The sequence below is a fragment of the Neopsephotus bourkii genome, unplaced genomic scaffold (genome assembly GCF_033783945.1).
Source record: "Neopsephotus bourkii isolate Nb327-2 ecotype Australia unplaced genomic scaffold, CSIRO-AGI_Nbou_v1 NB_962, whole genome shotgun sequence".
In the NCBI taxonomy this organism is placed as follows: domain Eukaryota; kingdom Metazoa; phylum Chordata; class Aves; order Psittaciformes; family Psittacidae; genus Neopsephotus; species Neopsephotus bourkii.
The window spans coordinates 4,013,422-4,027,155 of NW_026901456.1; the positions used below are offsets into that span (position 1 = coordinate 4,013,422).

Consider the following 13,734-nt stretch of genomic DNA (forward strand, 5'->3'; position numbering starts at 1 on the left):
AGTATTTAAACTGATCGCTTCTGGTGAAATAACAGACTAAGGCAATAAACAGTCTGACAGTAGAGCATGGAGGAAAAAATATATTAAATGTTTAAGAAAACTTAACAGGAAAGTGTGACGTTTACAATGTTGTAGCTTAACATGAATATAATAATAAGTAGGAATTAAAATATAACTGCGAAACTAACCCCATTTCATTGTTTCATTTGTGGCTTGGCAAAGATATCAGAGTGAGGGGAAAGAACAAAGGCCTGCAAATTTACATATGAAAACTTAACCATGGAATTGTTTTGTATAAATACATTAGCAAATCTGTGGCTTTGTTTTGAATTGTTCAATGGATGTTGTTTTTAATATGCTGTGGTTTTCATTGTATTTTCTGCAAGAGAGAATCTAGGAAAACTTGTTAAAAACTATGTTTTGTGTTAGTTAAACCAGAAATACCAGTATTTCAGGGATTTTTCTAGAATTCAGTTCTCCTAAGTCTGCTGTACTGTGACAGACTTTCAGGCAACTCTTTAGAAACATGTGCTTGGCTTATGCATCAAAACTGAAATAAAACTCATTTTTTACCTCATCAGAAGGAAATCCTTTCGATTTTTGGCTTGGGGAAAAAAAGGAAAATAAAAATTAAAAAAAAATAAATTGCAAAGCACCATTGCGCTGCAAAATGCTCCCTTATCTATTAAGGTACCATAGAAGAAATAGCTGTCAACATTATTCTCCAAAGGTAAATTAAATAACAACAACAAAATTCTACCTAGGTGGAACTTACATTTGTAATGTGGGTGTCATGTCTCTGTAACTAGAAAAAGGAAATGGATTGCTTAAAGGAAAAATCCCATTTGTTTGTGATGTTTCTTAACTTTCTAACTTAATGCATCTACAGGTGGATGAAAGCCAGACTGGAGAACCAGGGTGGCTTGGTGGAGAACTGAAGGGGAAAACTGGATGGTTCCCTGCAAACTATGCAGAGAAAATACCTGAAAATGAAGTTCCAGCTTCTGTAAGGCCAGCAGCTGATGCAACTGCTGCACCTAAAGTTTCTGTGCATGAAACCACTACGTCAATAGGAACTCCTGCTTCTACAGAGTGTACTACAACCAGCAATAACTGGGCAGACTTCAGTTCAACGTATGTTTGGGTAGTGATTGTCACCTTTAATGTGCTGGAGTCCTTTTTAATTGATTTGACTGTGGTGACATTTAACATAGAGTATCAAGGTTGCAAAATAAAAATAGCTTGTTTGAAGGAAAGTATTTTTTTTCCATAGTAAACATTTAAGGTCGCAACCTTGTGGAACTTTAACCATGTTTCCATCATATTTGCCTGGGCAGTGCAGAAGGGCACATCAGAAATGAGCATGGTGACATGGTGGAAATTCCAAGGTGCTCACCTTCCTTCTCTTAAATTTAGTTAAAATTATTTGACACTAATCCTCACTGAAGCTTTCCAATTTGGATTATGCAAAATGAGATAATGACAAAGGGAACATGAAAAGATGACTTACTAATTCCTTATCACAACATTAGTAAGACTGATACAAGTAGAACATGTGCTTTTCCCTAGATATCTTGTTAACTTAATGCTGTGTGCAGTATTATCAACACCTATGTAAATGGGGTAGGGTAAGTAATTGTTGTATCCTTTGATCATGTAACACATATTTATAAATTAAATATCTAAATATATTTGTGCAATATTACAGTACATAGAATCATAGAATAGTTAAGGTTGGAAGGGACCTTAAGATCATCTAATTCCAACTCCCCTGCCACTGGCAGGGACACCTCCCACTAAACCATGCCACCCAACGCTCTGTCCAACCTGGCCTTGAACACCACCAGGGATGGAGCATTCACAGCTTCTTTGGGCAACCCATTCCAGTGTCTCACTATCCTCACAGTAAAGTACTTCCTCCTTTTATTTACACTGAACTTCCCCTGTTTTAGTTTTAACCTGTTACCCCTTGTCCTATCACTACAGTCCCTAATGAATAGTCCCTCCCCAGCATCCCTACAGGCCCCCTTCAGATACTGGAAGGCTGCTATGAGGTCTCCATGCAGCCTTCTCTTCTCCAGGCTGAACAGCCCCAACTTTCTCAGCCAATCTTCATACGGGAGGTGCTCCAGTCCCCGATCATCCTTGTGGCCCTCCTCTGAATTTGCTTCAACAGCTCCATGTCCTTTTTATGTTGAGGACACCAGAACTGCACCCAATACTCCAAGTGAGGTTTCACAAGAGCACAGCAGAGGGGCAGGATCACCCCCTTTGACCTGCTGGTCACGCTCCTTTTGATGCAGCCCAGGATACGGTTGGCTTTCTGGGCTGCGAGCGCACACTGAAGCCGGCTCATGTTCATTTTCTCATCAACCAACACCATGCTGAACATGATATGTTCTTTTTCAAAAGTTTCATCAACTAGGTCACAGTAGCTTTTCCAGTTACTTAAATTTCTTCTGGTTTACTGCAGTCATTTTTCTGAGGAGGGAGAATAAGACTAAATCTTGAGCTTCCTGGAGATGTCTGGCAAATACTGGTTTTCTTTGTTTCAATAAATCATACTTTTGACAGAGCTATTTCTACCGTAGGTGGGTAATATATACTTTCAGGCTTTTCATAAAAATTAATACTCTGTTTCAACACAAAGTGAATCCCAGAGCATTTATACTAATAATACTGTCCTTGACATAATATAAGGGTTAGGGATAGCTGTGGCCTTTGGACACTTACAGTTTAGGCGGACAACAATTGATTACTCCAACTAATAGCACAAGCAACATGCATGGGCAATTTGTGTGTTGAAGATAGATGCATTGTTTAAGACAGGTGCTTTGTTTACTCTCCTACAGTTCAGAGGATTTTGTTCATTTAACTGGGTATCTGGAGTTAGAGTTGTGGATTATGAGACTTAGTAGGCATTTTAAAGGACAAGATATAACATAAAAAATATTAAGAGGTTGCATTAAACTCTAAAGAATTGAAAGAAGTCAGTAGGAAATAATTTTAAGAAAAATTAAAAAGGTAAGATTTGAATGAGAAGCAGCAATTATATTTAAGGGAAGGGGATGTAAGAGGTCAGTGGCATGCAGGTGTGAAGATTTCAAACCAGTTTTGAAGATAATATTTTTTAAGTTAGTCCTTTCAAATGTGTATAATATAGACTGCACAACTTCTGTTGTATTGGGGCACAGCTAAGAAATGAAAGTAAATTACAGGAACAGCTGACTTTAAGTAGCAAGGACAAGCAACTCTATTTAGAGATTGCCTTTTTAAGGTAAACTTAATCGTTAGCCTATGTTTGCACTACTTCCACCTGAGAGTTATGATGCTTATGAAGTGTTCAGTTAAAATAAATTAACCTGGAATGTATAAATATTTTTCCTGCACAGTCTTCCTGCATGAATGTTTTTATTCAGTTGAAAATGATAGGAATTATGTTATTCTTTTCAGCTGGCCATCAAACACTAGTGAGAAACCAGAGACTGATAACTGGGATGCCTGGGCAGCTCAGCCATCTTTGACCGTTCCCAGTGCAGGGCAGATGCGGCAACGATCAGCCTTCACTCCTGCCACTGTTACAGGATCGTCTCCCTCTCCTGTCTTGGGTCAGGTGAGTGTCTATATTGATTGAAACTGTTCTGATCCAGCACAAACATTTGGAAAGCAAATTATGAACATTGACCATGCATTGTAACAGTCCCCTGAGATAGGTAAGCTATTCCATTTTGGAGTGATGAACAGGTAGCGTAAATCCATTTGCAACATCCATGGACAATTTAACATGAAGCAGTTTCTGTTCTGCTATTTTGTGCTAACTTTTTTAGACTCTGGTGATCCAGCCTTAATGCTTTGGCAGAATGCCAGTCTTGGGTCGCTTCCTGGGGGCTTTCCTGAGTCACCTGACAATAACCTTCACTCCAAAGTGGATTATGTAGTTAAGTAAAATAGCAATGGCAAAGCTTCACATCAGATGAATTCTGTCCATCTGCTAAGGCATTTCCTTTTCCTCAGTTTACCAACATACTGTTCTTGTAAGCTAATGTGTTCTGAAAAATACTACATATCTCAGTATCTTAAAGCCGAAAGAGCTGGAATGTAGAATGAATAACTTGACGCAAAGCATAATTTTCCTTAAAGTTTACATTAAGTCTTGCTAAAATAGCTTCATGAAGGTTTATTACATGTATACCTCAATTGTAAAACTTGATTTAACTTATTAAGCAAAACCTCTGGTAATCTTGCATTGTATTGATTATGTGTTAACAAATAGAAATGTAGGAGGACTGTAAATGTTTCAGTTATTACTTTGTAAGTTTAATTGACTGATTTTGCATTATAAAGTTGATGAGAATGTGGGTATTTTGTTGCTATATAAGTAGCATAAGAATATAATTCCTTAAGCAGCTTTCTTTGTGAAAGGTGGTGCACATCTGACTTCTCTCTCTTTTTTTTTTTTCTTTTTCTTTTTTTGTATTGCATTAGGGTGAGAAAGTGGAGGGGCTTCAAGCACAGGCTTTGTATCCTTGGAGAGCAAAAAAAGACAACCACCTTAATTTCAACAAAAATGATATCATCACAGTTTTGGAGCAGCAAGATATGTGGTGGTTCGGAGAGGTTCAAGGACAAAAGGGGTGGTTTCCTAAATCATATGTGAAGCTGATTTCAGGCCCCATTAGGAAGTCAACGAGGTATTTTACTTACTTTCACCATAGTTCTATACTGTAAAAGATAAATATGAAGAGTTGCATGTTTGAATCTTAAAGTTTAGAATCTACTTTGTAAAAATGCCTTTTTTATGTGACTCTCTTTTGGGCAGTTTTGACTCCCAACCCTGGAAGTTTTTGTGGGAGGAATAAAAAAATTGACCTTCTTGGGCCATGCATAACCAACAGTATGTCTAAGGTCTTAATTCTATGTGACTTGCAATCAAAAAAAATAGTGGATTGGATTTTGTGAATTACAGCTATGTAAGTCATAGCTTATCTTTCCCCCAAAATAAAAAGTAATACTTCAAAACTTAACCACTTATCATCACTCTTGGAGGATGAAACAATCAAAATCTGGTTCTTTGTGAAGGCAACATTAGCATTAGTAATACATATGAGAATGATTTTAGATTCTTTTTTTCTTGAGGAAGAAAAGGAGGTGTGGAAACTTGTGTATTAAAGGCAGTAACCTAAATGTAACCATGCCTGGCCATTGTACATTTAATTTGCACATTTAGTGTGTCTTCTTTAAAATTGTAGGGAATTACTTATGGATGCATATGGTGGGTTTTTTTTTGTTTCGTTTTGTTGTTGTTTTTGGGGGGGGGTTGGTGTTTGTGGGGTTTTTTTGTTTGGTTTGGTTTGGTTTGTTTTTTTTGTTGTAGGTTTTTGGGTTGGTTTCATTGGTTTTGGGTTTTTTTAATTTTTTAAATATAATAATAAATTTTCTTAAGAGATTTAATTTCTTAAATAATCATTATTTTCTTCTAAAGCATGGATTCTGGTTCCTCAGAAAGTCCTGCTAGTCTGAAAAGAGTAGCATCACCAGCAACAAAAGCAACCATGTCAGGTGAAGGTAAGCATTTCAAACTGAATGGGATTATTAGTATTTTGCTATGTAGTTAAGTAGAGTAAGTCAGCTTATTACCAGAAACAAGCTTAGAATCAAACCTTAGTGTTTTAAGATCAGGTCTGTAAAATTGAAGTGCAAACCAATTTGCATTTAGAATGATTTAAAATTATTATAGTAAGAATTTATGTAACTTGTGTATAGAGAATGATAATTTCACACACTATTAAAATATCTTCCATAGTTTGTACTGTTTCTTGTACAAATATTTTGGTAACAATTCACAATCTGGAATGTTTTGTTTCAGAGCACCAAATAAGCACATCTGTACATGTACTTCATGATGTCAGGAATTATTAATGTCTTGTTTTCACCCAATGCTCATTTCCAATGTTTCAGTACAGCTCTTAATCGAAGAAATTACAGTCAGTTATAGAATGTTGTGATGCTTACAGTCAAGGCTATACCTCATTTTTAAAGATGGAGCCTGGGGCATAGACAGATAATTGTCAGGCCTCTGGAGGGTTTTAAAACTCACATTCCTGGCTGTTACTACCATTCAGCTGGAGGTTAGTGTCTCCACATGAGCTGTGTTAACAGACTGTGTGGGCACTCTTAATCCATTTGAGTGTAGAGTCAGCTAGATTAAATCACAGTCAGAGTAAGTCAATGAATCTAAATATAGGTTTCAAATGAACATTTGTATGTAACCCCTACAGCACACCTTTTTTTTTTAATTACAATTCTACCGGCAGTTTTAAGTGAGAGTCTCATTGGTTACCAGTGTATTTGATTTGCCAGTGGCATGAGCACTACAGAAATTAAAAGGAGGTAATTGTAAAGATCCATGTAGCAAGAAAAATGAGATAATTGTAAAATACAGCTAGTCTTTCTCAATATTATTATAATACTATCCTAACTATAATATTATAATATATATATAAATTATTATAATACTATCCTAGCTATAACATTATTATAATGTTATCCTAACTATATAAAAAGGATCATAACTTTTTAATAAAGCACTTCAAAAGAGCTGTGTTTTTAAGAAACGGTAAATCATGGATTTATCATCTTCTATTACATTTAAAGGATTTACAAAAATTTCCATTGTATAGCATACGTTATGATGCTTAATATGTGTGTTGGTGTGTATGTGCATACAGATGTGTGTGTTCTTAAGTTCTAGTTGTTAGACAAAATGCTTCATTGAGGATAGTAATTGTGGCTTGAATTCTCACTGAACTTCCCTGAGCTAAGCCTTTTGGTCGGATTTAGTGTTCCAGCAAATAGAACAATTGCCAGCTTCAGTGGAAACTTGCATGTTTTTGTTACATATGAATGAAAGTCTTACTGAGATACTGTGAATTGCTCTTAGGTCCAGAGGTGGTCCTAGAAGCAGAGGGATATAATCTTCAGAAACCTGTTTTGTGCCCATATAAAATGTGATAATGCTCAGTTGTATAGAAATTGCTGAAGTTGTATAGAAAATGTTACTGAATTTTATGAAGTTCTTATTTGTAATCATTTATGTTAAAATTTTTTCATGTAGTTCTGTGATTGAATTATGCATTGCATTTTTCAACATCAGTCTGCTTCAGTAGTTTTGCACTTGAATACTAAGTAGTCGACTGTGTTTTAACAAAACAGAACACATACAGGCTTTGTCTTAACATTTCCCAGCCATCTGTTGCGTAAGATGCAATGAGATGTGTACCCTTCATGCGAAGCTTCAAGTAATGAAAGACTTCATTGTATATGAGAGCCAAACAGCATATGTAGAATGAAGACTGTACAGATATTTGGATACTGAGGCTTTCCATCCCCAAGACTGAACAGTCCAGCCATCAGCACAAAACAGAGACCATTGGGAAACATGTTCTCAGAGTAGTTTCTGTACAGTTTATAATTTATGTACATTTTAATTTGCTAGTAAATTATTAAAAAAAAACAACAAAACAAAACTGCAAATAAACCAGAAGCAGTTTGATAGATTGCATTTAGTTCTGATGGATATCGTTGTATGCATTAAATATTGAGGTTTATATGAATAGCAATTAATAGATTTCTATCTAGCTTATGGATAGACTACATTAGTTAGGTTTTGCAAATGACAATTGAGTAGTTTTATCAAGTGTTTTCTCATGTTCTCTATTTCTCTCTTGCAGAATATATTGCTATGTATACTTACGAGAGTTCTGAACAAGGAGACCTAACTTTTCAACAAGGTGATATGATTCTTGTAACAAAGAAAGATGGTGACTGGTGGACAGGAACGCTGGGTGATAAATCAGGAGTTTTCCCATCTAACTATGTGAGACTCAAAGATTCTGAGGTAGAGACGTATTGAAATGTTATAAACTTGAGCTGGGGAGGTATGTTTTATTTGGTTAGAGTGATAGTTGCAAGTCAGTGGCTCTTATATCCGTTATTCTTCTATAAGGGAGATGTACAAATATTTTACAGTTTTACTGAATGTGAGATTGAAAATGGAAAACAATAATAGTTGTATTTATAACATAATGTCATAAATAACTTTGGATCCTATATTAAAATTAATCTTTCATATGTTAATAGTTAACTTGGCAGTTTTGTAGAGTCAAATCAGAATACCTATGACTACCTTGTTCCTGGGGCAAGTTTTTAAAGACTAAATAGTATCTTACTGCCATTATTTTTTAAAAAGGATAATTTTTCAGTCTATTATATTTCTTTCCCCCTCCGTATTTTCTTGCAATCAAGGGAAATCAATTTTACAGCAAAACTTATATAGCTACTATATTTATTTGAAAGTTCTTGGCTGGATAATACAGGTTCTGTTTCATCTGATTTTTATGCTGGAATAATCCGACAAAACATGTCCCTATTACTTTTTTTTTTTTTCCCTCTCTCTTTAGGCATTCTAAAGAAAGATGTTTTCTCATTTATATTCCTCATCTGCTTGTGAGGATAACTCAGCTACTAATACGCAGTAGCTTAGAATCATAGTTGAATACAATACTAATCTCTTGACAAGAAGGAGTTCTTGTTTATGTCTGTAAGAGTAATAGTGGTTTTAAAAGTAAACAAATTAGTAAAAATTACTGGATTTTTAGCAATCTAGTTGGTAAAGCTTTTTTCCACAAGTCCTGAATTCTGTTATGTATGTGATGCAACTCAGTGACTTGCAATATAAAGTTTGAGCAAAGTCACTCCTTAAAATTATTTCTGTTGGTGGAAAAGCCAAAGAATAAAACCTGCACTGAAGTATGTACCTGAAGAATGACTTTATATAATAAATTTCTAGATAGTAGAGAAATTTCAGTAACTGAGGCAGGATTAAAACCAATTTTCAGGTAATAGTATTTAGTATTGCAGTCCTTGGGAGAAAGAGTATTGTGATATTTCTGTCAGAAACGTTTTAGAGACATTTAGCTATATTTTACATCATGTAACAGCTTTTTCAGTCTCTAGGACTAGTCATTTTAATACTGGAGAAGTTCTGTCCCAGTTTTGATTAGTTGTTCCTTTCTGTTTGAGGTACACTTTTCTGGGCACATTAAGACTGTAGTTTCATAGAATAGAATCATAGAATCATTTAGATTGGAAAAGACCTTTAAGGTAATCCAATCTAACTGTGAACCTACCATTGCCAAGTCTACCACTAAACCATGTCTTAAGCACATCTACACATCTTTTAAATACCTCAAGGGATGGTGTTCCCTGGGAAGCTTGTTCCAGAGCTTGACAACTTTCAGTGGAGAAATTTTTCCTAATACCTAATCTAAACCTTCTTTCGTGTAACTGGAGGCTATTTCCTCTTGTCCTATTGTTTGTTACTTGGAAAAAGACTGACACCCACCTCACTACAACCTCCTTACAGGTAGTTGTAGAGAGCAACAAGGTCTCCCCTCAGCCTCCTTTTCTCCAGACTAAACAACTCCAGTTCCCACAGCCATTCCTCATCAGACTTATTCTCCAGACCCTTCACCAGCTTTGTTGCTCTTCTCTGGACCTGCTCCAGCACCTCAATGTCTGTCTTGTAGTGAGGGGCCCAGAACGGAGTACAATATTCTAGGTGCAGCCCCATCACTGCTGAGTACAGGGGTATGATCACTTCCCTAGTCCAGCTGGCCTCACTATTTCTGACACAAAATGATCATATGCAACCCATTCTAAGTAAGCACAGGTACAGACCTACCTGCCACACTTTTGCTGTCACTGTCTTTCATCTGACCTGTTAATAAGCCAGTTCAGGACACTACACAGAGTAGAAAACTAGTCTAGTAGAAGTAACACATACTTCTGTTACAAAAATATCAGTAGCAGAATTAGTATGGAAGGAGAGTAGTGAAGGAGGCAAGATTGCCACAACATTGGCTTGTATTAGCTTGACCTGATTTTGAGCTGCATTTTTAGCTGGCTTTTGTGTTAAATACTTCATTTTAGAAGCAAAACATCATATCTTACATTTAGTAGGTGGGTTCCGGTATGCCTGTGCTCATTCCTACCTGTTGGTTGCATCAGATCTAGTGACTATGAACCAGGAGATAAAGTCAGATCAAGTCCCAGACTGGAAGAGGAGCACTTGCTGGTTTGTTTAGTTGAAGCATTGTAGCTGTATCACTATGGATTCCATCACAGCAGACTAGCTTGTCTTTTTGACAATCAGAGTAAATTTTGAACAGCTGTAAATTGTGGAGTTTAGGCAGGATATAGGTTTACCCTGACAGCTCACTGAGAGTCCAGACAAGAGATTCTGAACTCTCTATCCCCAGTTCTAGCAGCTTGATTCTCCTCTGAGTGGTGTGACATCAGTTGTGGTAGCAGAGGCATTTGTGGGTCTGTATCAGGAAATTTACCTGGTTAAGAAAAGCACTCCTTTTGCAGTCAAGGATGTGGGTTATAGTTCAGTCCTGACATACAGCAAAAAGATGGTGGCTTGTCCCACAGCAGTTGAGGAGCAAATGTACAGTTGATTGCCTAGCCTGTAGAATGTCTTGTGATCATGAAACTGAGCCCTAAGTCTCTTTATATTACCTGTAAGTTTGTATTGTACTTGAAGAGTGAAAACTTGCACTATTAGCCTCCTTAAACCCTTGTGAGTACCGGTTTGTATGTAGATAGTAATAGTTGCTAATTAGTTACTTAACCTCACCTACATTCTTGTTAGTTAAGTCTCCTTTGAACTTTTGTGAAGAAACTGCTTTTGTTTTCTCTTAAAATATTTCCAACAGAATTTAGTCTCAACACTTGGGAATTTATATTCAGATGTGCAGAGCTGCCTTTTGTGTGCCTTTAAGAACTGGCTGCTTGTCCTTTTTTGTAAGAGACAGGCACACACAATTGCAAATCTTCCTTTTTTTCTGAGAGAGCTCAGAAATAGATATTTAATACTGAAAACTGTTTTTATTAGAGAGGTCAACTTGATGTTTCTCTGATCTCAGCTTGTTTGGGGTTGAAAAAGCTACCTGTAGTTCATAAAAAAATGTTCCAACTGCCCTTTTTGCTGGTGAAAATTGCATCTTCAGATAAAATCTTGATGAGAGAGGGAGGAAAAAGCATAGAGCTCATGAGATCTCGGTATCTGGGATGCTTATTTTCATAAAGTGATTCATATGCCCTGCAGGACATATTTCTTCTTCCAAATGGATAATTGCCATTACACATACAGTGTTTTGCTATTCAGCTTGTTCACCGAGCCAGTTTTTACAAAGGATTTCACAATAGTGGCTGTCTGTTAACTTTCAGATGTGCCGCTGTGCTTGGACAGCTGGCTGATTGTGGAAAATGTTACTAAAAGAGTAAATTAATTTAATGTGTTCTGCACTATTGACTTAGGCCCAAATAAAAAGTAAGGCAGTGCTGATCTTTAGACAGCAAGCACAGAGCTTGTAGAAATGGTTGTAAGCCTCAAAATGTTAATGGTTTATACATCAGAAGAAAATTTTTTTTTATCTGTTCTTGTGTACCTAGTCCCAGGCTACCCATTTACCTCAAGCTGCTAAATGAGACTATTTCCTGTTCCTTAAAGTTTTATCTTATCAACAGAATGAAAGTCTTTGTTCTTCAAATAAATGACAACACTGGTTCGTGGTCTGTTCTCAGAGTTTTCATCAGATTGAAGTAGATGGCTAAAGATCTGTAACAAGTATTTATTATATCCTTCCTTTCTTGAGACTGGTGATAATTGCCATAAGATATGAAGCTTATATGGTGGACTTGGAAGCACAAAAATTTAGATGCTTCTAGTTACAAAACTTCATATAAGTATCCTGAAAATAGTAACAGTCTGAATATATTTATTCTGGATTCTGAAGGTCTTCCTGTACAACACAACTGGCAAATGTACTTCTGTGTCTTATTAAATTAACAAAGCAAATTCTGCTTTACTGTTTCAAGAGACTTTATTATCACTTGCCCCAAAATATCCTCAAATCCAGTTAGTCTCAGGTGTGTAAGAGAGAAATAGAATGGGTTATGTCTTCTCCGCTGTTTTTCTCTCAAAAGAAAGACTAGAAAATACTTCTCCATCTACTGAGTGGGCCAGGGGTTGGGTTCATCTTAAATGCATTATTTCTGAATTAATTATTTATTGAAGTGCTGCAGGACTGCTCTATGTATTTCTTCTACATTTTTACCAAGGATTCAGACAATCCTCAAACAGAATTCAGGCACAGTTGGTCAAGGTGATTTTTGAAGTTTCTCTCTTAAAATAATCTCTGTGTGTTTGCCAGTTAACTGTAAAGATACGTTGTCACAGGCTGTTTCATCTGTCTACATGCTCCTAATTTGGCAACGTGGGTGTTGACTGATATTTTGAAGAAGTGTGTTCTCTGAAGGTCCAAACACTTGCTCTTTATTGAGGAGGCAGAAGAGTGTTTCTCTGCCAGAAACATTTTCCAAAGCAGAATTACTTCCTCATACTACCATATCATTGTTAGTTGCCACCTTTGGTTCCATATAGTCGTTTTGTCTGGATCGTCTTCTCTTTGTCCCCAGAGCTAAACTTAGTCTTTGTACCTGATCTCTCCATGATGCTTTCCTGTTTCACTTTCTTTTTTTTTTTTTTTTTTTGTTAATATAGGTTACAGGGGTTGTAGGGAAATGTGGAAAACTGAAAAGAAAGAAACAAACATAGGGAAGAGAAGAAGATTTACTGGCTTTGTAAAAAGCAACTAGAATGAATCTTTTACAATTACAAGAGAGCAGCACCAAGACAGCAGTATCCAGATATTGCTGAACTTAAAAACATTGCATTTCCACAACCCTTCCCAAAATCTAAGATGTGAAATGTCAAAAAGTGTGATATGCTAGATGTATGTAAGGTGCTTTGGTGCCAAATTAAAAAGAAATAATTAAATAAATTCTTCCCATCCCTAATCTTAGCTTTCAACATCAGTTATAGCTTCTGAGGTAGTCAATGACAACTCTGCTGGGTTTTCTGCTCTTACTACATGGGGTTGGCTTGAGTAATTCAGCCTTGTGAGGTCATATGGTTCACTCTGAAAGATCAGACTTCGGCAGTAGTTTTGCTACAGTAGGTTTTCTGCAAGATGTTAAAAATGTGCCTGTCTCTGAGCAGCTATGTAATCTTCAAGACAGATTGAAGATCTATCTCATAATTTATTTTATGAAGGCATTAAAAACCCAATACCTGTTTTTAAAATGGCCCTGTTTTCTCCATCATTTAACTAGTCTTAGTTACTAGTCATCTAGTCATCAGTTAACTAGTCTTAGTCACTCCTTACATTAGTTTCTGCCAGAATCCCCAAGTTTTCAAAGCATCAAGTTAATACGGAGAATACTGAGGATAAAGCTGTTCCTTTCCAAATAGGATTTAGGATTCTGTGAAAACTTTCAGGTTATTTGATTTAGGCTCCCACATTGTAAGGGAGATACTAAAGGAGTAGTTCAGTGGAAGTGGAAGTGTTGTGAGCCTTGCTTGAAAGCAAAGGGGTATTTATGGTTAGTCAGCATTCCTGGCCAAAGTACAGTTTAGATTTGTTATGTTGCTGTTTTCCATGTCAAACCTTTTTATTGCAGCAGATAAGACTAGCAATGTCTGGGAAGAGACTGAAATAATTATTTTGGGGCAGGGGAAAGCTGTCATATCAGGGGTGGTGGCTGAGGGTTGATGAGGACTGAAGAAGGGAAGCATGCAAGGGACAAAGTTGAGACCATGAGCTGTTC

At 36.5% G+C, this 13,734-nt stretch overlaps 2 protein-coding genes across 10 annotated transcripts in view; one reads left to right on the forward strand and one right to left on the reverse strand.

Annotated features, from left to right (window-relative positions):
• The window catches only part of CRYZL1 (crystallin zeta like 1), a 165,729-nt gene that overhangs the window by 109,389 nt on the left and 42,606 nt on the right, over positions 1 to 13,734 (reverse strand). The window lies entirely within an intron of this gene.
• Positions 1 to 13,734, forward strand: part of ITSN1 (intersectin 1) — a 136,962-nt gene that overhangs the window by 86,975 nt on the left and 36,253 nt on the right. For all 9 annotated transcript variants that reach the window (XM_061359050.1, XM_061359052.1, XM_061359051.1 and 6 more), the window contains 5 exons: positions 890 to 1,134; positions 3,454 to 3,613; positions 4,486 to 4,691; positions 5,483 to 5,565; positions 7,731 to 7,897. In XM_061359050.1, the coding sequence (XP_061215034.1) occupies positions 890 to 1,134; positions 3,454 to 3,613; positions 4,486 to 4,691; positions 5,483 to 5,565; positions 7,731 to 7,897 (861 nt within the window). The remainder of the gene's footprint in view (positions 1 to 889; positions 1,135 to 3,453; positions 3,614 to 4,485; positions 4,692 to 5,482; positions 5,566 to 7,730; positions 7,898 to 13,734) is intronic.